The following is a 26,982-nucleotide window of genomic DNA, read 5'->3' on the forward strand; positions in this document are numbered from 1 at the left end:
TTCAAGGGAGGCAACTCAAACCTCAAGGGAGGCAACTCAAACCAACAGAAGCAATAATACTTTGTAGTTCTACAACAATGCTTGCATTGTTTGACATTGCAGTGTCCACTGACTATCAGCACACAAAATATTGCACAAGTCCTTCAGTTGTTGAAACCATACCTCCACATAGTCACCATGTAGTCTATCCTTAATAAAGTGGGATTGAAAATTGTTCACAAACATTAAACAATCAAAACTTTTCCAATTCAATATTCACCCAAAACAGGCTCTTTTTCGTCTATTATATTTTTATAACTGATTACCATATTTCTGTTAGTATGCACTACAATCCTCAAGGATGCTGCAATATTTCTCATCTTACTAAATCCTCATTCCCAGGGAGTATAACAAAATATGTCCTTTCAATCGTTTCTGTTCAGCATTGTGCATAAATGATTAAATCATTAATTAAAGCTATGCCGACTGTTTCTACTCCATTGAATCACCACAAAGTCCTATGATAGAGGCATTGTTTTAACAGCTGATAGAGTTAAGTAGATCTTCATAAACAATCTAATACATGTACATAAAAAATCTCATGAAATGACTGAGAAACAAATATAATGATTGCAATGAAAAATATAAAACATATCAACACAATCTGATTCTATGAAAATATATTAGAACCATATTCTTAATGAACTAGCGTCATACGACTGTCATCGGACATTCATCCCTACAAGGCTACAGCTGGCTTACATCCTCTATGATAGCGATCCCTGTGTTTCCTTTCCACGGCTGTGATTAATCCTTAATACTTATTACTGTTGTATACACTTTGTGCGTACATTTTTAAAATATTATTTAATACTTTTACACATATTGATTTCATAATGCCCTAAGATATTCTGATCAACATGAAGCAAATTCCATGTCACCTGAAGCTTTATCAGCTGTAGTAGTAGTAGCAGTAGTAGTAGTGGTAGTAGTAGTAGTAGTAGTAGTGGTAGTAACAGAAGCAAATTCCATGTCACCCAAAGCTTTATCTGTAGTAGTAGTAGTAGTAGTAGTAGTGTGTGTGTGTGTATTGTGGTTTTACGCTGCTTTTAGCAATATTGAAGCAATATCACGGTGGAGGACACCAGGAATGGGCTTCACACATTGTACCAATGTCAAGAATCGAACCCTGGTCTTCGGCGTGATGAGCGAACGCTTTAACCACTAGGCTACCCAACAACCCCAGTAGTTGTAGTAGTAGTAGTAGTAGTAGTAGTAGTAGTAGTAGTAGTAGAAGAATTTAGAGGCTTCGGGTGCACTTATCCAGACTTCCCGATACGATAACTTCAACATACCAATAATGATATCTTTTTTCGAACCGCTACACATGTATCGAAGAAAGAACATAAAGTGTGTATTATTTTTCCTTGACATAAATATTTCAACGCTGACGAGGAGCAACCTTGCAAACGCAACCAACTACACGTCAAAGTGGAACTGGCAGTTTTAAGTGCAGTTTGAGATGTCGTGGGTACAAAAGTTGATGCACATCGTGAACGAATCATGCAGAAATGCACAATGACAGTGGAATAGTTCATGTTGACGGGAGATTTCAGCTAGTTGGAGGAAAGTGTTAGTGGGAAATAATACACGGTTAGAACAATAGAGTGACGCAACAAGAAGTGTTCATGAGTTCGAACAAGTCTAAATCAGCATAAATGATGAGTATTAATGTCCTGCTGTTTACACTGTGCTGTAGAACTTGTTTACCTATAACACTGCATGTTAGATAGAGGGATGTTGAATTTAATTTAATCATGCGCAAAAGAACAGAAAAGATAAATGATGAAACAATTTTGAATAATATTTTGTTGTATCACAACCAGCACAATCCATCCCATTTAGTGTATCGTGATGGAAGTATGTTTCATTGTGAACTGTTCCAAGCCGTGTGAGCCAATGAATGAGTTGAGTGAGAGCAAGCATCTCGATTCATCGCGAAGTATTCTAAGCCGCGTCGGCCAATACATGAGCTAGAACAAGCATCTCAATTCATTGGGAACTGTTCCAAGCCATGGCAGACAATGTGTGAGTGAGAGCAAGAATCTCGATTCAACACGAAGTGTTCCAAGCCATGAACGAGAGAAAAAAGTATAACAATAACATCAACAGGGAACGAGAGAACAATAAGGCACTGATAGGTATAGAGTTCATGGCTGCACAGACAGAAGGGGAAATATGGATCACGACACACGGCAACATAGTCTCATCCCACTCTATGCTGCATACAGCAATGGCATGTTTTCCATCCCATGAAATAAAACATGTTGGAAATAACCATTATGGGATTTAATTGACTTTCTAAAATTGGAATAAAGTCTACTTTCTTTCTTTTGTTGTTTACTTTTTTTTCATTTATAATTGTCATATTTGACAAAGCTCTGTGATCATCACAACTGCATGTGAGATAGCTGATACAATACTTCTGATAACAGACTTACGATAGTTGCAACTGTTTCACTTTAACACAGACTTACGACAATCAGAATTGTTTTAACTTAGGACATATATATGACAATGCAAATGCTTTTCGTTGACACATATATATATATATGAATCAGAAGTGCTTCACCTAAACACATATATATATATGAATCAGAAGTGCTTCACCTAAACACATATATATGAATCATGTAAATTGCTTTACCTTAACATATATATATGAATCAGAACTGCTTTACGGAATGCTTCTGATGAATTAACTACTACTCCTTAAAGCCTTACAATTTAGACATCTTCTATATCTCACAACAAGCTTACAATAGTCCAAAAGCGCAAAAATGACTTTGTTAAATGGGGCCAAGAACCAATACCAAAGTGAGAGAGAAATCATTGAATCACAATGTCCGATAAACCATAACATGCTGACTCACTAGTATCAGCTGACTCTAGCTGACCGCCCACCAGCTGCAGGGCCTCACGATCCACAGATTGCACACGTCCGTATTGTAAAATGTTATGCAGATGTTAGAATAGAATATGTGACACAACTGACTACATGTGTGACACATTAATATGTCACACATCGCGCAATGTCACACTGGACGTCACAAGAGATCTTGGTTTATCATTACATCTTGTTTATCATATTCTAAGCCAATACTGGTAATAATTTAGGATACGGGAAATTAAATAATAAACAAAAATAGTTATACTAAGTTCATTTAAAAACAAGAACTATCTATTTCTCAAAAGCAATGAAAGCTTTCAGAACTAAAGAAACAATCTGACCTAATCTTTCACCTAGAACATAAGTATAAAAAACATAGACTTGTCCAAAAGGATAATGACAAAATATAAAAGTAATATTTCAATAAACATATATTTTTGTAAAACTGAAAACTATAGAAACATGTCAAAATCTAAGAAATGCAAAAATATTTGACTTAAGCAATTTCTTGCTTATAATGAATAATGGATTATTCCACACAATGCTTTGATGATAATGCTTGTCAGAAGACTAGAACCAAGTTCGCCATGAGGGTTTGTGTTCACTACCTAATAACAGTGCAATTTCAATTTTACAGGTTGCACAAGTGCATGTAAACTTGCTGGAAGTGTGCAACTTTAAAAACAGGTTGCACCAGGTGTAACTACATCCATAAGCATAGGAATAATGCTCAAGTCCATGTGCTAGAACCATCTAATGTGAAGTTATCATAGTGCAACATTTACAACAATGTTGCACATTGTCTAAGTCGGGAATACAGTCACATAACTCCCTACAATCAAACAGTATAGGGCTTTTGCTGAGTGCTAACTAACCTCTAGGAATATCAGCCTAAGTTTCATATATCCCCTCAGTTGATTATCAACCAACATTCCTTGGAATAGTTTGTTTTGATATCTATCAAAACAACATCAACTGGAGTGAGCCATACTCAGCTGCATAAATAAATAACATATAAGGCCAGACCAACTTAATAACTTGCTACAGATCCACCCGTCAGATCCCCCCCCCCTTCATCCCCTCATAGGGAATAACCATGTCTAGTAATATGTGTCTAGCATCTCAAAATTGACATTTTGACTATATATACCTGAAATGTTAAGTTTGCTTTTTCACATAAAATATGAAACCCCAAAGGGGCATGAAATGTGCACAACGCATAACTACATATTGTCATCTAGGTTTTTTAAAATTTTAATTTTAATTTCCACTCCTGCCTTCATGTATGTTAAGGGTGGAAGTATGAACTAGTTATCAAGTTTGTCTGACCTGTGGACAATCACACAGCAGTACATGGAGAGACTGCAGTTGTCACGGCACAAATCAGTCAGGTTCAAGTAAAACCTTGGACGATGAATTCCTTTCATAACAATGTGGCATCAAATATTTCATAATAGGTACTCCGAAAAAATATTTTCATAAATATATGATATGAAAGTAACTGTAACCTCTATTCTTGTGTTGAGATTCAGAAAGTAACACACTGAATTCGGACACTGACTATTATATGAGGGTAAGTGAGTTGGGTTTAACGCCGCTTTTAACAGTATTCCAGTTATATCATGGCGTGTCAGCTTAATGTGGGAGGAAAGCCCAGAGTGATGCAGGTATTTGACGTTTACAACTTTGGTGGAACCCACGAGCACGGGTATGGTGCTGACAAACCTAGAAACAAAATCAGGGCAAATCGGGATTCGAACCCACAATCTGCACAGCGAAGTACATCACCTTACATGACAGGGCCACCCGTGGCCACATACGAGGGTAGGACAAACTACACACATTATTCTTTCAAGCTAACAATATGATATCATTCGTATTTAAAAATCAACATTACTTTGAAATGATACAATGATTATTTTCATACCAAAATACTTCCAACACATGGTACCAATACTTACATACGAGACCTATACTCTGAACATAACAACCAAATAGAAACCCACACTGTGTCACTCCAGATATAGCATCAAGTGCTAGGCACAGGTTTTCAAGCTGATTTACCTCTATTTTCTTACAAAAATAATGTGTCATAATCAGGCAAAACAAATAAACACTGTGGTGAGGTTTACCCAACAACTTTCTTATTAAGCTCATGACTCACACATCCCTGATTTGTTCCTTACAAAACTAATTCGATAATAAAATACTCAAACACCCAACATTTAATTTTTAAGTCTATTTTTTCTGCCATATTTGTAATTGTATTAACAGGGAAAAGAACAGAGGTTCTCAGGAGCCACATATCATTGCAAGTACCTAGACTGCCGTGCTAGCGCCTATATCTTCTACTATCATAGGGGCACAACCGGTGATGGATAAGGGGATTAAATCAAATTTTGTTGAATGAGGTCCACCAAGAATTGGCTTTACAATTACAACCATATTGGAACCAAACCCAGGAATTTTAGTGTAGTGTGACAGGCCGACATGTGTACCTTTAATCCTCTGGACTGCCTTTAAGCCAAACAAGCTCTGGGGTAACAGGCATTGGCATGCTAGATCTACTGTGTACCTTGTGACTGTAGATGGCCCAGTTTCAACAGCCTACACGAGCATATTGAATTACCTCCATGGAATGTGCCCCAGTCTTCTCCTATCAAAGTAATGTGCCCCAGTCTTCTCCTATCAAAGTACTGTGCCCCAGTCTTCATATATCAAATAAATGTGCCCCAGTCTTACCTCAAAATAATGTGCCCCAGTCTTCTCTCAAAATAATGTGCCCCAGTCTTCATATATTAAAGTAATGTGCCCCAGTTTTCTTATATCAAAGTAATGTGCCCCAGTCTTCTCATATCAAAGTACTGTGCCCCTGTCTTCTCCTATCAAAGTAATGTGCCCCAGTCTTCATATATCAAATAAATGTGCCCCAGTCTTACCTCAAAATAATGTGCCCCAGTCTTCATATATTAAAGTAATGTGCCCCAGTTTTCTTATATCAAAGTAATGTGCCCCAGTCTTCTCATATCAAAGTAATGTGCCCCAGTCTTCATATATTAAAGTAATGTGCCCCAGTTTTCTTATATCAAAGTAATGTGCCCCAGTCTTCTCATATGAAAGTAATGTGTCCCAGTCTTCTCATATCAAAGTAATGTGCCCCAGTCTTCATATATTAAAGTAATGTGCCCCAGTTTTCTTATATCAAAGTAATGTGCCCCAGTCTTCATATATCAAAGTAATGTGCCCCAGTCTTCTTATATTAAAGTAATGTGCCCTACTGGCATTGACGGTTTTTTGTGTTTTTTCAAAACATAATCTTAAAAACTAAAAAATTGATACTGATAATGGCTGGACTTTGGCTACATTATTGAGCAAATAACATTTCATTCTGTTAACAAAATTCATTTATGAAAATAACTTATAACAATATGCACCTCTTAACAAGCATACAATATCATTTCATAACATGCATTTTTATTGTTATGCCCTCAAAATCCACCAGAACTTACTGACCAAACATAACACAGTGTAATAAATATCAACATTTTCTAGTCATGTTATACATTCATCATTACAACATATTGTCATATTTTTTTTAGTGGAAAGTCATATTATACTACTCAAATAAAATTAAGAACAATTCTTTCAAATTACTATAAATGAATCAGTCATGCTAGAACAGATTAAAAACTATAGTAATATAAAAGAATCGGGTGGTCCTTAACTTTTTTTTAGTAGTATATGTATCTCATATGTAACAGTACCATTGAATACACACAGTAACAACATTCACGCATGGAATGTCTCTGAAACTGAGATGGAAGTATGGCCACAGACATAAAAATGAGATTCCTTACAAGTTGCATTTCTTGCAACTGGTCATTAACGTACCATTATCCAAACAAGTAGACGACAGTTTCCGCTCTGCTGAAATTCCATGTACATACATTGTGGTTGTTAAATCACCGGTAATTAAATAGCTTGATAATTACACCCACGTCCAGGTCACATGACCTTTTCCGCACACAACCTTTGGTTCCACAGTTTTTACAACAAATATTTTTCAAAAAATATTCTATACTTTCAGGCTATTTATATCAATGCTCTATTTTCGTCAATATTTTCATAAAAATTGACATTAAAAATAGAATAAGTTAGTCTCCCGCGGAGGTCTATGTTACAATATGTACAGGCTTGGTTTCCATGGCGATCGCTGAGCGTCAATCACTGCTGCTCGTTTCTGAGGGGCTCGGATTGGAACCTCGATCCTGCTGTCGGCTCTGGAAGGCAAAAGAAAATCGGTTAGAAAATGACAGAATCATATTTCTTTAACAGTTTCAAACATAGAAAAATATGCATTTGCAACTGTTGTGGAACAGTGACTGTGGGTATGGTGCTGACAAACAATAAGGGTTGCAACTCTGCAGTCAAATGCAATCTGTTGATGACTGGGACCCCCTGAATAGTTAGGCCTAGGCTTGAGGGGTGCCCCTGTATATAGTTAAGGTTAGGCTTGAGGGGTGCCCCTGTATATAGTTGAGGCTAGGCTTGAGGGGTGCCCCCAGGAATATAGTTGAGTGTAGGCTTGAGGGGTGCCCTCCAATATAGTTGAGAAGGCTTGAGGGGAGCCCCCAGGTATATGGTAGAGTGTAGGCTTCAGGGGTGCCCCTGTTTATAGTTGAGTCTAGGCTTGAGGGGTGCCCCCAGGTATATAGTTGAGTGTAGGCTTGTGGGGTGCCCCCATGTATATGGTTGAGGTTAGGCTTCAGGGGTGCCCCTGTATATAGTTGAGGCTAGGCTTGAGGGGTGCCCCTGTATAAAGTTGAGGCTAGGCTTGAGGGGTGCCCCCAGGAATATAGTTGAGGCTAGGCTTGAGGGGTGCCCCTGTATATAATTGAGATGAGGCTTGTGGGGTGCCCCCAGGTATATAGTTGCGTGTAGGCTCCAGGGGTGCCCCTGTATATAATTGAGGCTAGGCTTGAGGGGTGCCCCCAGGTATATAGTTGAGGCTAGGCTTGAGGGGTGCCCCCAGGTATATAGTTGAGGCTAGGCTTGAGGGGTGCCCCCAGGTATATAGTTGAGTGTAGGCTTGTGGGGTGCCCCCAGGAATATAGTTGAGTGTAGGCTTGAGGGGTGCCCCTGTATAATTGAGATGAGGCTTGTGGGGTGCCCCCAGGTATATAGTTGAGTGTAGGCTTGTAGGGTGCCGCCCAATATAGTTGAGGCTAGGCTTGAGGGGTGCCTCCATGTTTATAGTTGAGTTTAGGTTTGAGGGGTGCCTCCCCAATATAGTTGAGAAGAATATTTATACATGTATGCAGACTGCTTGTAGTAGTTTTCTGCTGACCTTCAGTCTATAAGTACATAAGTAACATTTTAAATGAGATCCCCAAAGTCAAGTGAGGTGAGGTAAAATGGGGTGTAATGTCACGTTCAGGATTACTGCACTTACATAGCGATGTGCATGCATGTGTGGGTGTGTGGCTGCTTGTACTGGTCCGGATTAAAGTGCAAGCCCACTGAGATACCATGCTGCAGCCTACAATGGATACCCCACTCAGACACAGTATAGTGACTGAAGTCAAGTGAATCAGTGACATATTCTCTCCCCCACAAATTCCCAACCTGACATTCACGTAGGGTGATCCAGCTGCTTAAAGTCATCAATGCACAGACGAGTGTTTTGTCTACCCACACTATCGACTGTAGGGGAGACAACTTGAGTAGTCCAAATTCCATAGTAGTTCAAATTACGTGGGAGTGACCTTGCAACTTACAACCGTGTCAAGGTCTCCAAACTATTATGCCATTTCATATATCTGTCATTATTCAATCTTGACACATTCTGAAGCCAAAATATGGGATTGGCTGTGAAGGAGACACACTTCTGAACATAAGATGAACACTAACAACAAAGGCAACAGAACGAAGACGGAGCCATGATCAATAGACAGAGGTGGGAGAATACCAGCACTTAAACCCACCAAGGTCACCCCGTTGTGTTCACATGCATCATACGCATTTACTCACAAACTGCATTATAAACAATCGGTTAACCATGCAGACAAGCATGATAAATCACATAGGAAACAGTCAAAGCATCAAAAAGCCATTAAAATAATTCATCTTTTCAATAAGGATTCTACTACAGCGCCTCCCAACACCACAAAGAGAACTACAGCACACCTTGTCCTTTAAGCCTATCATATCAATCAGTCAACGACAATCTTCTCTTCACCGCCAATCCATGGAACACAATTGCTGCTACTGTGCCATCAGACACTCCCGAATTCCTTGGTCAACCACAGGTACCCTCTTAGACGCCTCAGGTGCACGCACCAACAACGTAACTTGCCCCCAAGCTGTTTTTGTCAACAGGTTCACCGATAGTTTTACAAGCATTAAAGCTGCTCCCCGGCCTGTCAAGAGAGAAAACCACATTTGCCATACTTCCTGCTTTTTATCATTGCAAGGAATTGTGGGAATGTGGGGAATGTCACAATCTGCGATCGCTGTGCCACCCACAAGTCGCCACCATCATCGTCACAACATTTCTGGGGATGAGCCCGGACTAGAAAATTAAATATTGGGTCTCCTAACATCCACAGTCCTTGCCAAGCTGGATTACAAATTAGAAAAACATCAGCTGTTACTTGTATGTTACGCTGAAACTGTTGTCCAAACCATCAGCTGAAAGCATTTGAGCCAAAAGACTACACACAGATATGTTTAAGTTGATACAAAGATAAAACGATTAATGATTGAATTCTTAGACCTCATGGTAAACCTCGTCTAAACCATTGCCAAGTCACACATTCTTGTAAATGCATAGGTCTCAAATTTTCAAAACCATACATATATTTATGTTATTCATAAAATGAATTTTATATGTAAGTGACCGAGTGAGTGAATACGGTTTCATGTTACTTTAGCAATAGTCCAGCAATACCATAGTGTGGGACACCAGAAATGGGTTTCACATATTGCATCCATGTCTGGATGCAACTCTGCACAGCAAATTATGGCATCTTGGACGATCGAGTAGGCGTCTCATTATGTAGAGACCGTCTCAATTTCCGACAAGGCCCTAATTACAAAACGATGACCTTCACTGAATCCTTGACTCCTGGTTCTTCTTTCTGAATACTTTTGTATCAGATCTCAGACAGTTTGTGTGAGCACCATCATAATGAAAAGAAGAAACAGATTCATGAAAGGGTATTACAAGATTTCATGACAAAACCTCAAGTGAAGCCTAATTTCATGAAGCTAATTTCCACTGAATAATTGAACCAGGGAACTATAACCAATTATTTTCCATATTTAACACACATTAAAACATGTCTCATTACCCATGCTTTTCACTACTCGTCTGTTGTTAACTAAACGAAGCCAATCCAAAATGTCCCTGAAGCAACTTCGCTATAAATTACAGGCAATAAATATGACAGGTTTGAAAATGACCCACAATTGACCTCAAGGATATATACCTCCAAACTACAGTGATATTCTTCAATACATCTTCAAACTATAGTGATAGTCTTCAAGACAATTCACCTACTTAACAGTAAATGTATCCAATAGCAGGTTACTCCAACAATTGAGAACCATCCTGAATAAGAAAGGTGTGGCCATGACAGCCACCTTGTTGCTGAGATGTGTAAATTTCATCAACTGGTTTAAGACAAAAAAACTTTAAAATGATAAAACTTATGATCTCTGAAAAAATGTCAGTAGGATTAAAGAGAAAAACAATTCGAAAGGCACTTGTGTTGTTTCTATGACTGAAACATTCAGATATCTTCATAACAATTCAGACAACCACAAAAATGAATATTTTAATTATCCAACTGTTAAAAGTTTGGCCGTGGGATTGAAAACCAAATGATAATCTAAACATCGTTACATAATTAATCTGAGAGTTTCACCAGTAGACAGCAGGGGTGCAGCTGAACATTATCACCATTTCTTATGTCTATTGAAGCACAATTAACTCTCTAAAGAATACCTAGTTGATTATAAATCTAGTTCAGAAATGAAATGGCATAATGTATATTTAAGTAAAAGCAGTGTAGAAACTAGGGCTGGCTATCAATATCGATCTTTGAGATTGATAATCATTTACTAAATATTGATCAATTATAGGTATATACCAGAAAAGTAACTTTGAGCAAATATGCTATAAGCTCAGAGACAAAACATATTTCATGTCACTAGTGAGTGGTGACTTTTATGCATGGATTACTTTGTGGACATTTAAGATATCACAAAATTAGTTGCTTTCCATCTTTGGCAATGGACACAACAAGTCTGCTTTCGTAAATTAAAACTTTATTTCATCACAATAGTTTATGTAAGATATTATCGATGACACAATTTTCATATCGATAATTGTTAATTTTTCTTCACATCAACGATAATTCCAGTTATCAATCTTTTTAGACAGCCCCAGTACAAACCTACTGTAAGTTCCATGATTTACTACAGGAAACACCAGGTCATCAGTACCACAAGCCTCAGGTGTGGCCCTGTTGCCATGGTGGCCAGGGAAGAAGTGTTTGTATCTAGCTGTATACAAAGACATCAAAGACCCCCTGTCAAGCTGACTGTCAATCAAACATACCTACTGTGGTAGAGCACCCTCTACAGGGGGCATGGCGTCCTTTAAGGGGGATCCAGTGTCAAGGCTAGATCTAGACATTGTAATTAGTACCAGGAATGAAACTGAGACATTATCTTAATGTAATGAGGGTCATCGTTAACTCCTGGGGTGATGAACATCATCTGGGTTAGTAATGTTGTGTTGAATGACTTGAGCCCAGTGCTGCATACAGCCCTGATTAGATCATACTCATATTTATTTGATCAAATTAAGCATTTCCTTTTATGAAAAATGGGTTAGTAGCAAAATGAATAAATGACTTTTTATATTGATAAATAGATAATTTAAACCTAAATTAGTGTATATGACAGGCTGTTAAGTATTTGGATACATTTAGTATATTTAGACTATATTTGAATGAAAAAAACGGCACCCTGCAGTCAAGCTATTAAATTAAATGTTGGTGTATAAAATGTGACCAAAATGTTGGTCATTGAGTATTGGCCCAGGTCTTCAGAATAGAACGCTTGACTAATGGAGGGGTTTGGAACAATAACTTTTTTAAATTAAGACAACAATAAGACAGCAATACCAATTCTTACAAACCAGGAATCACTTTGTTGTGGTCCAATCATATTTTCAATCTAATCATCATGAGTACATGTTAGAGATGGGCCGTGGTGTTCTGGGGTGAAGGTTGTGTTAAAGATGGGCTGTTGAGTTCTGAGGTGAAGGTCATGTTAGAGATTGGCCGTGGAGTTCTGGGGTGAAGGTCAGTTAGAGATGGGCTGTGGTGTTCTGGGGTGAAGGTTGTGTTAGGGGATCATAGTGTTCTGGGGTGTACGTCGTGTTAGGGGATCATAGTGTTCTTGGGTGTAGGTCGTGTTAGGGGATCATAGTGTTCTGAGGTGTAGGTCGTGTTAGGGGATCATAGTGTTCTTGGGTGTAGGTTGTGTTAGGGGATCATAGTGTTCTGGGGTGTAGGTGGTGTTAGGGGATCATAGTGTTCTTGGGTGTAGGTTGTGTTAGGGGATCATAGTGTTCTGGGGTGTAGGTCGTGTTAGGGGATCATAGTGTTCTTGGGTGTAGGTTGTGTTAGGGGATCATAGTGTTCTGAGGTGTAGGTCGTGTTAGGGGATCATAGTGTTCTTGGGTGTAGGTTGTGTTAGGGGATCATAGTGTTCTGAGGTGTAGGTGGTGTTAGGGGATCATAGTGTTCTTGGGTGTAGGTTGTGTTAGGGGATCATAGTGTTCTGGGGTGTAGGTGGTGTTAGGGGATCATAGTGTTCAGGGGTGTAGGTCGTGTTAGGGGATCATAGTGTTCTGGGGTGTAGGTCGTGTTAGGGGATCATAGTGTTCTGGGGTGTAGGTCGTGTTAGGGGATCATAGTGTTCAGGGGTGTAGGTCGTGTTAGGGGATCATAGTGTTCTGGGGTGTAGGTCGTGTTAGGGGATCATAGTGTTCTGGGGTGTAGGTGGTGCTAGGGGATCATAGTGTTCAGGGGTGTAGGTCGTGTTAGGGGATCATAGTGTTCAGGGGTGTAGGTCGTGTTAGGGGATCATAGTGTTCTCGGGTGTAGGTCATGATGGACATGCAAGCTACACAAAAAGCCAGGTCTCCCACTGGAGTCAATGACCTGTTTAAACTGTCCTGTCATAAAAATCTGTTTACCATTTTCATGACACAACAGCCGGAAATGTTTTGCGGATTCCTGATAACTTACCTTCAAAAAGTTACAAGGTCAACTAATGAATTAAATCTTCAAATACATGTTGACAGTTTTCCCCCTTAAGCATGTAGAGAAGTGGACTGAACCATGAAGAAAGGTGTAGGAATTTAATGTGTGATGTTAGTGCGTAGAAGATGTCACAAGTCACTGTATTGTGATATATGATGCAGTTAAGTGTCATAATGTTTACACTGAAGGCCACACTTGACACCTGGGTAATGAGACACCTGCTGTAATGTACAGCTCACAGCATGAAATGAGCAGCATGTACTTGTCATGTACATCATCAATGACAGAGTTCACTGAGCGCATCTTCAGCTGTCAAAGGACAAATGTTCATTTGGAGCATTCAAGAAGATTATGAGAAAAGAGAAGAAATCAAGTAGCTATTCTTAGTTAACAAAGTTGCAAATGCCCATGTAAATATCATGATTCCAGAAATCCTGCACTCTCCATAAACCTTCCTCCCTAAAATCCAGCACACTCCACAATCGTTCCACCTATAGTCCAGCACCCTATATAAACCCTCAGATTAATAATCCACCACACTCTATAAACACCCTCCCTATAATCCAGCAATCTCTTATAAACCCTCCTTTCTATAATCCACCACACTCTATAATCCATCACTCTCCATAATCCAACAAACTCTACAAAACCCATTCTCTATAATCCAGCACCCTCTATAATCCAGCACTCCTTACCCCCCCCTCTAAAATCAAGCACTCTTTATAAATCCTCCTTTCTATAATCTAATACTCTCTATAAACTAACACTCTCTAAAAACCCTCTGAATAATCCAGCACTCTCTATAAACTTTCCTACCTGTAATCTACCACTCTTTATAAATCTGCAGTCAATTCAGACAAAGTTAAATGCGGCAGAAGTATATAATGCTTGATGATCTGACATTTTCTCTAAAATATTTATTGTTCTAAACCATAGTTACAAGAAAACACCAGAACATCACAAAACTAAATTCTCCAAATATTTATTTTTTATGAATTTAATATTAAAAAAAGATAACAAAAACCTCCCAAATTTTACACAAAGTAAACAACACCTATGACAGTAGCAACATCTGGTCTATGTGTGTTAAATCTAGCTATTTTAAGAGACCAAGAAAAATTTACACTGTATCAAATTTAATTTGATACAAGCCAATCAAATGGAAATTAGGAAGGGGAGAGATGATGTTAGGTAACTCCATACAACCCTGGCGGGGCAGATAAAGTCTTCCCCTTTGTTCAGGGTGAGTACGGGGGATTAGATCCACGATATGTGTTACGCTTAAACCCCCTGTGGAGCCAAACTGCGGTCAGGTGTCCCCCCGAACGACATTATGGACTTGTTGAAAGTTTTTACAAAATTTCATGTTCCCCAGGGGAAAACAATATGTGTCGTGACTATTAGTACTTTTACCAGATTTTATTACACTCCCAAATAATTACAAAGTTAATTACAATGGTGTATAATAATCCTTGCATCCGATCAATTTTATGCCCCTTTGTCGTGTGTGGGTAAAAGGGTTAATTCTACTGTGGTTGATATCAATGGAATTAATGGGTTAATAAATCAAGGGATTTCAACAAACCTTTTGGCTCATGTATCTGCTATATGAGTTAATTTTTTCTCTCAAATCCGATGACTTTAATAAAGGCATTTTTATCTGTATTTTTCCAATTTCTAATTATTTTTACCTGTGTGAGGATCGCCATGAACCAGATTCAATCAATTCCAGAATTCTAATAAATTATGATTAACTGTTAAGCACAAAAGTTCTATTGTAATACTGTTGTTTTTTTCACAATGTTATTATCTTATTAACATTTCCGTGTGAACTCACAGCCCTCAATCCATATCAAATGATTATATGCAATTAAAATTCAACAAAAATAGATTTACTACTTTCAGCAAATGTGTTAAATCATTAAAGTTGTTAACTGATTTGACGATAATACATACTTAATGAACATGAATGAAATGTAAGACAATTAGTTTAATTGGTTTTTTTTCTGATATGATCATAAAATACTTCACAGAGTATTGCACACAAGTCTTTTGAGAATAAATCATCCTTTTTTTTAAACATTGAACGACAAATCTAGGAATGAAAACTCATTTTTCTTTTCAATTGACAAAAACTATTTCCCAAACCTTATCAAAATTAATTACACTCTCTCTTAACATGTATATAAACCAATTAGATTTCAACAAGCAAATAAGATAATGCATTATTATTTTTTTTTTATGATGTTAAGTTTGACAAGGTTAATCATATTTCAGCAATCGTGATATCAGGTCAGTACGATTGTGACAATTAGCCCTAATGGGGATCTGGAGATGTCTATCTACAAGTTTTTCCAACAAGCAAAGAATTCCAATGTTGGTCAGAGCTGTCAATAAGGTTAGAAAAGGAAAGATAATTAATCAAACAAGAGAGTAGAGTGTGTTAAGTTTGTGAGGTGTTTAAACAGAATACTGACAGGTACGATAATGTTGTTGCAGCTATTACCAGTTTGAGCTCGGCAGATTAAAACTCAATTAGGGTGACACAGAACTAGAGCTACATGAGAAAGGATTTCGCTTAAGTGTACGCCAGAGTCGAGCAGCCATTGTTGGCGGGAACAATACTTGTCATTTCTGGTTGAACACTATGTCCAATCCCACTTACCTGGCAACAAACATGTTCAAAAAGTCTTGCAGATGTGTCAGAAACATATGGTGTTGGTGTGAGAACCAAAATGTGATGCCGAGTTAAAATTCTCTGCTTCAGATGTTAGAGCTCAGTAGCTGCAATTCCACCCCACAAGCTCCCCACACCCTGTACATGCAAGGCATCATGTCATCATTATAATAATTAGCCAGAGCATCCGACTAACGATGGATCGCTAATGGGCGACACTGACTTTTTCTCCCATGAGATTTCCCATGATCCCTTTGTCCACTGCATTTACAATAACAGGCCCTTCTGAAGCTCCGAAAAGACGTTTTTTATCCGTCAAGCACAGTATTGTGTTGGGACCAATTGTATACACTGTCGGTCAGTCTTTGCCGAGGGTCATCCATTCTGTGGCCAGCTGAACGCATTATTGATTTGAGACAAGTGTTTGTATTGCCCCATACAAAAAACTACAGGATGTCGCGGTGTGGGGAGCCGACTGTGTTATGACAAGGTCAGTGACAATAAGACAATGCGGTACATCTTGATTAATGATGGAAATGATGGATTTCTTCTTAATGGTGAAGACAACTTGGACAATACAGTTATGATTGATAGAAACTGACAATTTTGTTTATGGCTGAGGGTCTGTGAATTCAAATGGAAATGGAGTTTGACTGAAAGTCTGTTCAAACTGTTAATAAAGATACATGGTTTTAGAATCACGACAAATAGCAAATTGGTTTCAAGCACAAAAAAGGAAAAAAACACTATTATTTTTTGTATTTTGATTACAAAGCTGTTCAAATCGTCATTAAAATACATATTATTAGAAAACATTAAATATGAAATCTGTTCAAGGACAAAAAGATAAAAAATCTTTACTTTATTTTGGAAAAGATACTGTCATTATTAATATCCACAAAATTATTGTAAAATAAAGAAAAATGGGAAGACATTTGCATACAAAGTAGAAAAGTCTGTGTTAATGAGCAAGTGTGAGCCTACAGATTTTGCTCGTATTTAAGTTGACAGCATTTCTGACAATGCATATTCATCACGACTTGATGGACCATTACTGACAGTCAAGCAACAGGGGTGTACGATTCCCTGCGACCAAGAAGAATCGTCGTGTGACCTCCACGTGTCTAGTGTCACTCCAGCTACTTAACACGCGTTATATGTTGAGGTAGTGACTAAGCCAACTGAACCGTGTCTGAACAAATGGATTAACGTGGTCGTCAGCAATGCTGGAAATATTTGACTAGCTATTATGGACTTAAACAAACACATACTTAATCACAGTAAAAGTTTCCTCGTAGTTTTTCCTATTGAGAGGAGTCGCAATTGGCAGCCGGTACAACATGTAAAACGTGAAGTGATAATAGAAGCTTGTTTACACCTACTGAAGCCGTCTTTACCATGCACACGACGAAAACTTGGCAAGAATTGACGGAATTATCCCCAATTTCAATATGCCGGTATAAGATTTAGGAAGGGTCCTAATGAAATCATGGAATATGTCTCATCCCTGGATATGCAGGTTCCTACACTTGCGCGCATTATTTTGTTAACTTTTTATGATTGTACAATAAACATTGTCAGATGGGGAGTGACAGCACATCTAAGTTCAAATAAATACTTGAAAAAATGAAAAGTATGGCATCAAATTCCTGTTATATTATTTTTTTCCAAATTACCAAAAATGTTAACAATTTGCAAAGCAGTGTTAAGTGCCTTAAAAAGCATGAATTCTAATATTTAAAAAATTAAATCTGCCCATACGCAGCTTTGCACTTGGTTCAAAGAACAAAACTGCTCTCTGATTTCTCAGTTAATTATCCGTACAAGCAAACAGTGAATAGTACGACTGTAGGCATTACTTGGCCAAGGTGTGAAACTTCAGCTTTGGTTTGTAAAGCAAGTGGGACAACACAGACATTAGCCCACACTAACACAACACTGGACCTTGAACATCACCATGACGACAAAACAAGCTCGGCTCTTTTGCCAGTCAACGTCCTGTATTCCACTCCACTTAAAACTGTTCTAGACTGCTATTATTATTTTGCATATTTAAAAAACAAAAACAATAACAATTCTATATCCTTTTCTTGTATTGATAATCATCAGTATTATAATATGTTTCAAAAGTGTGTATATACTACTCATAAGAAGTTAAGAACACCTGATTTTTTAATATGACTACAGCCAATTTGTCATGTCTGGAGGGTGTTTCAACACACAGCTTTCCAATTGTTTAACCAGTTCTGAGTAGTATATTAATCTGATGATGATCTCTTTGTTAATTTATTAATCTTACATATAATGTCACTCAACACTAAGGCAGGAAAAATAATTTTTTTATAGTTTTTCATAAATGTTTGACGGTTTTTTATTTTTTCATGGTTTGGCAAGATGAGACCTAATTTTGTATTTTATTTTGAGAAAACCTCTTTTCATGATAATCTTTACCCTCAAGGACCCAGCAAGGATTTCTCTGAAAAGCCTATTACTTCCAGTTCCTCACAAATATATCATCTTCTATATTTTGTTATTAGGGTTAAACCACATCGCAATAAAATATTTAGATATGAATATATATACAAACAATAAAACATCATTTTTTAAAAGGCTACTTGAGTTTTCTTGCAGCTCCCAACATAAAACAAGATGACTGATTTAAATCAACATTTACTTAAATCACTGCAACAAATGATGTGACTTTCTTGTGCAATGACAGATCAAATACTGTGGCAATAATTTTACTTGAACATAACCTACAGGTTCTTGACTGGAAAGTCCCGATATTATTTCAGGTGTATTTCAGACCACTGAACATTGGGAGGGCGGATATTGTGAACAACCACATCAATCTCAGGTGCAAGAAAGAAAGAGCATAAATCTAAACATGGAAGACTTTTTGCGTTGAAAAAGACATCCATAATTAAAAAATGCTATAAAACAATGATGAATCCAGATTACAGGATAGAGAGTGTCACCTGTTTACCAACCAAGGTTATAAATCACTGAATTGAAGCACAGGTCTCGCTGATGCTTTAACTGTTAATCCCAGCCCCTCGCGCAGACAAAAGCTGCTAAGTGGGAGAGCTGTGTGACGAGGATGGGGAACAGAGGAGGTTGGGTACCCTGCTACGCCACACAAGGTCACCTGAGTGGGTCAAAGGTCATCCATCATCCTAACGCAACGCTCCCGTCAGACAATGACATAGAATTCATACCGACCCTACCTCCTACCACGTGGAAAGAGGTTTTTTCCACAAAAAAATTAAAATGGGGACGAGTTGGGACGTGTCCTCTACGAGAATAAGTACAGTGTATGACTGGCGCACACGTGCTGAACAAAAGATGACGATCGCAAAGCCGACCCAGTGAAGTGACGAAGAAGAAGTGTGTTTGGTGTTGCTTGTACTCTCGTCAACACGTGGACCCGACTGTGTGTCCACTCAACCATATCAAGTCAACGACTCTGAGGCCGAAGTCGTCATTCAACACGGGACTTGTTCACACTACTGCTCCCCTGTCTCTTATGCCCCCCCACTGTCCGGTAATGCCTGAGATTAAACAAATATGGTTGAGTGGTCCGGCCCCACCACATCCTCGTCCCTACAACGTCAATGCTTCATCTGGGTGTCGGGGTGGCAGCTTTCTTTACACTCCACTCCATTGAAAAGCTCCACTCACGTGTGTTTCAAATGGAGCTTGCCCAGTCAATATATCCCAACAATGAAAATTGTGTAATTATTTTTTTGAATATTCTTGTTATCTCAAAATAAAGGTGAAAATTCTTCATTATTATTTGCAAAAAAATATGGAAAATGAAGTTTAATTATGATGTTCATCTGTGAATTTGATTGAAATTGTCACGAAGTATTGTTTATTCAGAGAAAGACGTGATTATAAATTACAATGGGGGAGTTATCACAAACATCAGCCATTCAGATAATGCAGTCAAACTGCTTTTATATCAAAAAGGTATTGTCTCCTTAAGATCTCAGATAAGCTTTCACTCCATTAACAGAATCTGGTTGTTGGAAATCACAATTTCAATATTAGATTTCCTGATAAACATGTATGAGATTTGTAAACACTCCATTCGAAATTCACAATTTATAACTTGTTTAGAGAAAAACCTTTCATTTGATTGAACTCTTTAGAATCCTGCCCTGACTCATTGGCTTCGACAATGTTCATCCTAGATAAGATTTACTCACAACAATAAAACCTCAAATCTCCCAGGGCTGTAGGGATCAAAAGGGAGAGTAATTCTAACCCTAATTAAAAGGAAGTGGTGAACTGTCGTAAGGTTGGACGAGGCAAACAAACACCTCTCCAAGGAGAGCAGACCCTCTCTCCATTCAGCACCCTACTAGCAGGTGCAGAGAGCAAGCCAAGGTGACAACCCTCCCCGACCTACACGCCCAGACTAAGACCCAAAGCTCAAAAACTCATTTGTCACGAACTTCGAACCTAATCCAAGTACAAAACTTACAAGATAATAATTCCGGCTACTGAATGTTTTTAATCTCATTTGCTAAACACTCATAGCTCTTTAAGAAATTGTGGCATCATGCCAGGACTGCGGTCTGATTAAATCTATCATAATTAGAGGTCATTCTAGCCGCTGTAATAGACCAAACCGATGAACAGGCTCCCTTGGGGAGAATCTCTACCCACAATGCTTGTGGGCAGTACAGGGCTCACCTAACATGACTGGTCCTTTCTATACCACCCTCAGCCCAGTCCACAGACTTTATTGTAGCACAGAAACGTGAATAGAAGCTGAGAGGAGACTTGAAAATATGAATCTGATTTCTTTGTGGAAAGTACAATAATGATTATTACTGTGTGGGCAAACATCATAAAAGTTATATTTGAATAAAGAAAACAAGAGAGACTGGTGTAATTTTCACTAAGTTAATGGCATTCCCTAAACATGAGACTGATTCACTGAGTAATAGCTTGTTACAGGAAACAAGATACCTCTGTGTGTGTTAGCTATCAACAACAATGGAAGCACCAAACAGCTTTCATATCATGCAAGTTTCAATCACAAAATGAAAATAAAAACGTCCCCGAACCAGGATATCGACGAAGGCTAAGAAGAGGAAACAAATTATGACCTATTAACTGCCAGGATGAAAGGTCCAATATACAGACTCACAAAACACTACCATTATGCATGGATTGGTATTTCATAATACAAGAACAAGCACCATAATCGGTGTTTGTTCTTCAAAGCAAATGAGATTTTTATATCATGCTAGAATAACAAAGACTATTCAATTTCAATAATTGAAACCCAAAACAACTGACTTGGAGCTTATTAATAAGTTTCATAGTTTTTATGATTCGTATACAGTTCACTCCTCTCGTGTTTTAAGGATTTGTATACACTTCACTATGCTCATGTTATTATCATTCGTATACAGTTCACTATGCTCATGTTATTATTGTATACAGTTCACAATGCTCATGTTATTATCCTTCGTATACAGTTTACGATGCTCATGTTATTATCATCCATACACAGATCACTATTCTCATGTTATTATTGTATACATTTCACTATGCTCACGTTATTATTGTATACAGTTCACTATGCTCATGTTATTACTTTATACAGTTCACTATGCTCATAGTATCATTCATATACAGTTCACTATGCTCATAGTATCATTCATATACAGTTCACTATGCTCATGTTATTATCATTCGTATACAGTTCACTATGCTCATGTTATTATCATTCGTATACATTTCACTATGCTCACGTCATTATTGTATACAGTTCACAATGCTCATGTTATTACTTTATACAGTTCACTATGCTCATGTTATTATCATTCGTATACAGTTCACTATGCTCATGTTATTATCATTCGCATACAGTTCACTATGCTCATGTTATTATTGTATACAGTTCACTATGCTCATGTTATTGTATACAGTTCACTATGCTCATGTTATTATTGTATACAGTTCATTATGCTCATGTTATTATCATTCGTATACAGTTCATTATGCTCATGTTATTATCATTCGTGTACAGTTCACTATGCTCATGTTATTATTGTATACAGTTCACTATACTTATGTTATTATCATTCGTATACAGTTCACTATGCTAATGTTATTATTGTATACAGTTCACTATGCTCATGTTATTATTGTATACAGTTCATTATGCTCATGTTATTATCATTCGTATACAGTTTACGATGCTCATGTTATTATCATCCATAAACAGATCACCATTCTCATGTTATTATTGTATACAGTTCACTATGCTAATGTTATTATTGTATACAGGTCATTATTCTCATGTTATTATCATTTGTATGCCGTTCACTAAGCTCATGTTTACTGCTCTCGTGTATATATCATTTGAATAAAGTTCAGTACTCTTGTGTTTTTATTATAGTTTGATCTCTCATGTTATTATCTTTTGTGTACACGTTTATGTTTTTATCATTTGCACACATTTCACTTGTCTAGTTAAGCTGTGTTTCCCATTATCCTATTATCTCCATGGAAGGAAGACACGGTTTTCATTTTTTTCAAAGATATTTTTTGTTGACAAATAATCAATCACATCTTAATGAACTCTCATAATGATACCTCCATAACGTTTGCCTAAAACTACTTATGTAATTGAATAATAATGATCGTTTCTATCATTTTTGTATATTTGTATTTCTTAAATTACTAAATAAGGGGACAGTTTGTCAACCTCAAAATTTTTCTCTGTCTTTAACTGTGCAATAAAAATATCAAGTTATTTTGTTAAATGCCGGCAATTTTGTCGGTGTAATTTATAACAAGGACAGTACTAATCTATGTGTCAAAAAGCCTTCCCCTATTTGCTTCTGTGGGCATACATCACTTAACATTAGACTACAATCCCATAAAACATTCAGCATGCCTAAATACCCATTCAGAATAGACCTGGTTATTTTGTTGGGAATTACAATGGAGTACACCCAAGCCTCTGTCCCAGACCACAACACTGCCTTCCTCCAACACTTCCGTACCAGCGTTGTAACATCGCCAAAGCCAAAGGCGCAACCCAACCCTAGTGAGAGAGTAAAAATGACAAACACCCTTGACAGACTGAAAGATTCACTCTAAATCGTAAAAGAAAGCACTTCATAGCTACAGGTTTTCTGTAATTTGTGAAACTAATAATTACAACAATAATCAGGATGCCCTCATCCCTGGTTGTGAGTATTGTCAAAGGTATTATCTGGTGCAAGAGCCCCACGGCCCGAGCCCTTCACAATCCATCCTCTCCACGTTCACCTACCCTATCCTGCCTGATCATATGGCCGTCTGCCTGCCCGCCCGCCCGCCCGCTCACTCAACACAGATACTGGGGGGTTGATTGATTGATTCTATAACTATTATCAGAATTAAATCAAGACTATCCTAAGTGGCAAGTAAATATACGTAGCAGTAGTTAACCAACACATTGTGTCCTATCATGTGCCTACTGGGGTCCTCAATAGTTGTGGTTTGGCTCTCCAAATCTAAACTTGTCGCAGCCAATTGCCGTGGTTCCTGTAGGTTAACATGCTTTAAACTCTCTTTGTAGAATGTCAAAGCTCTGCTATATGGGTATTCTCCGCTTTCTCCTGTTCCACAAAACGTAACATCTCGCCCTGCTCACAATCACTCAGCTCGCTGTGTCAAGTCATTAAATCAATTTACACTCCCGGCTCTAATTGAATCTGAATAAAAGCCATCAGAGGACGAGGCAAAAGAAAAGATGGGCCCACGTCTCAAAAAGCATTCATATGTGAACCATGCACAAAATATTCTAATGAGAATAGGGTGGGTGCAGTGGCTTCTTGCTAGCATAATCTAGCTAGTGACTCATCATCATACCATAGTCTGCCGCAAATAAATTATGCACACTTGTTCAAGAATAAAATCCCCTTTTTCATGTGTTCATCTGTATACGTCTTAGGCAGTCGCGGGAACAAAAGTTTGCGGTTTGCGGCCACAAACCCCCCTTGTGAATGTAAAAGCCACAAGCAAAGTTGAGCTGCGTGTTGAGATGGTTGATGATGACATGATGGACTGGAGAATCACTAGCGAGCAGGTAGTTGGGCAGATCGCCCCAGGCAAGTCAGTGGACAAACTTAGCCCTTAAATACAGTGTACTGCTCCACTAGGGCCTGCCCTTGGGGTGAAGCACCTCGGGTATAAGCACTATTCACACAAATCGGCAGTGACCCCTGACTATCATAGCATGGGTTGGGATGTTCCGAGTCAAGAAACATCTGGGTCACGGAATTCGGAAGATTTTCATTTTAATGCCTGTTCTTTCAGTGATGAAGCAATCTCATATTTCTGTCAGCAATAAGTGTGATTTATTCATTTAACTATTTTATTCACAAGCTGATTTTCAATTTTGATTTTATACATTTTTTAAAATAAAGATTTGTTCATACATACAAATATAATTTCTTGATTTTATCACATTTAATAAAATATGACATAATTATGTTTTATTATATGCTTGTCACTATATGTACTCATTAAATTTAATTATTATTTTTCAAATTTTCAAATGCAGGAAGTTTCTCTTTCCTAGCCTAACATTCTCAAAATTTCATCTTAAAACTCCCAGATCAGTATGTTTCTGAAAGTCGCGCCTACTTGAGCAACTTCAACAAATACAAACATATTGTCAAACAAATGAAACAGAATCATCCTTCATCCAAACTCCCCTCCAATGTCAAACACTTCAAGTGTTATAATTAACCTCACTAGACACCTCTTCCAGGCTATTAGTTCATTTAGATCTCTCATCTTCCAATAATACATGCACAGCCATGACATCTATATTACAAAGCCAGAGGCAGAATGGTCAGTATAAAGAGAGCTGACTTGGCCACTTGTCCGCCCCTCCTAAACGATCACAGAGAGATAATGACTGCTCCCTCTCATCACACTGACCCACTGTCTTCATTCAAAAGACCGCCATGTGGGAGGGTTGTTTTCACAAACTGGACACAATGCAAGCACCAACCCGTAACAGAAAGGTCATCTGACCCTTATCTCTTAGACAATCACAGCCATGACATTTTTTGCTGATTTATTTGACCCCAAACGCCCCTTGATTGATAACGAAAATTGGAAGCCATGAAATTATGAAGATGTGAAAAAGACAACCCTGGTCATCGAAAGGCCATCGGACATCTGGACTTGATTAGTGTGGACAGTTCTAGGTTGTAATTACCATTATATGGTCTTGGGGGAGCACTGAAAAACATCCACTCCGTGGAACTTGGGATAATGTTTAGTGTCTCCTATTCACTGCAGTGACTGAGGGACGATGAAGCTATTATGTCCAGCCAGAGTCTATCTCTTAAACAAGCCAACGAAGAGAATCACAAGTGATGAGGACGAGGGGTCCAGTGTTGCTTGCAATTCAAAACCCGGCAATCCTGTACTCGCCAAACAAGCTATGTTATTGGACCAAACATAATATTCAGCCACCATGACTTCAGCCCCTATCATCATAAAAAAGGCATACAAAAAAAATAACCGAAATCTCTTAATCCGAAACCACTCATATCACCCATAATGCACTTGAAACAGCCACAAACCTGTCGCAAGCCACATCAAGAATGGATACAGTGTCAGCGACCCACGACTTGCAACAACAACTGATAACACAACACAGGCTGAAGGGACGAGAGGAGAGACTTAAGGTTGAACATTAGATTTGCATTTGTCTTTCAGGGCTTGTGATTTTCCTAACCGTGACTCCTAATTTCATCTACACTCATTTCTCTTATATGATTTTACAACCACAAATGTTTTATTTCACTGTTCCAATTTCCTGTTCCCAAATATATTGGAGCTCCTCTATTACAGATTGGTTCTTAGCAGCATATGCATTGCATCACATTTGTGATCTAATTTTAGCCAATAACCATGTTAGGATTACTCTTTCAATACACCTGTGATGATCACACAAGAAAGAGAAAGAATTGTTGTATTTCGAAATTTGATTTCCAATATTGCCTACAAAAACTTGTTTTTTAATTGAAATATTATCAATTAGTCTTATTCACAAAGCAAGTTCACCACAGCACACATCTCCACATATGCAGCATTTTGCAGAGTATGCAAGAGTATAATTAGTAAAATGTCATTCCCATTGATAAAGCAAGTGTATCCCAAGTACAATGTCAGTTCCCAATCACAGTAATTAAGTAGTGTTCTGACATGTCAATCTTTTATTCTGGTTATCTTGACAGAAGATCTGAGCCAAGTCGCCAGTGATAAATTCAAGGCAGCATTAGGTAACACGTTGTGACAGAGCAAGGCACTGGCTTGTAATCACCAAGTTTTTCTTCACAGCATGAGTTCATTGCCCCGTGACATCAGTGGTCACTATTAATTAAAGCAGACACTTTAACCATCACAAGAACTGATTCCCAAAACACACAGATTTTTCCACCATGAGTGTGATAGAGCCAAACCCTGTCAGTCAAGGCCCTGATAACCGGAAACCTCACTTTCAAGATGACTGTTTTTTAAAAATCTTAATGGACGTAAAACAATACAACATACAAATAAGCCATTGATCCATAGATAGTTTAATAAGGATGACTTCACTGGAATGGTAAAGTCACTCATTTTTTTTCATATGACGAGTTATCCATATGAAAAATTCAAGAGTTCTTTAAATTCTATTGAGTAGTATATATCGGGATTGGTGCAGTTCATAGTGAAGGGGATTAATAGTATATTACTCAAAAGAAGCTAAACAACACTCGATTTTTGTCATATGACTATAGTTAATCTGTCATGGGCACCTCGGATCAACTATCGTCACATGAAAAATTCGAGAGTTCTTTAAGTTTTTTTGAGGAGTATATATAAACATGTAAATTCTGTCAACAAACTCCTCAATATCATCCTAGATCAACGGTCCTCTAATTGAACACCTTCACATACACTCGTCTGGATATTTCAACAAGTCTTACACTTTGAAACTAATCTCTCATTTTTAACCTAAG

General features: G+C 37.9%; 1 protein-coding gene across 4 annotated transcripts in view; it reads right to left on the bottom strand.

Annotated features, from left to right (window-relative positions):
- Positions 1-1,151: 1,151 nt before the first annotated feature.
- The window catches only part of LOC124150751 (core-binding factor subunit beta-like), a 56,421-nt gene continuing 30,590 nt past the window's right edge, over positions 1,152-26,982 (bottom strand). For 3 of the 4 annotated variants that reach the window (XM_046522905.2, XM_046522824.2, XM_046522997.2), the window contains one exon: positions 1,152-7,209. In XM_046522905.2, coding sequence (XP_046378861.1) covers positions 7,107-7,209 — 103 coding nt within the window. In that variant the 3' untranslated portion in view covers positions 1,152-7,106. The remainder of the gene's footprint in view (positions 7,210-26,982) is intronic. The other variant, XR_007221706.1, reaches the window with a different exon arrangement.

Source organism: Haliotis rufescens, unplaced genomic scaffold (genome assembly GCF_023055435.1).
Source record: "Haliotis rufescens isolate VD_foot unplaced genomic scaffold, xgHalRufe1.0.p SCAF_17, whole genome shotgun sequence".
NCBI lineage: Eukaryota > Metazoa > Mollusca > Gastropoda > Lepetellida > Haliotidae > Haliotis > Haliotis rufescens.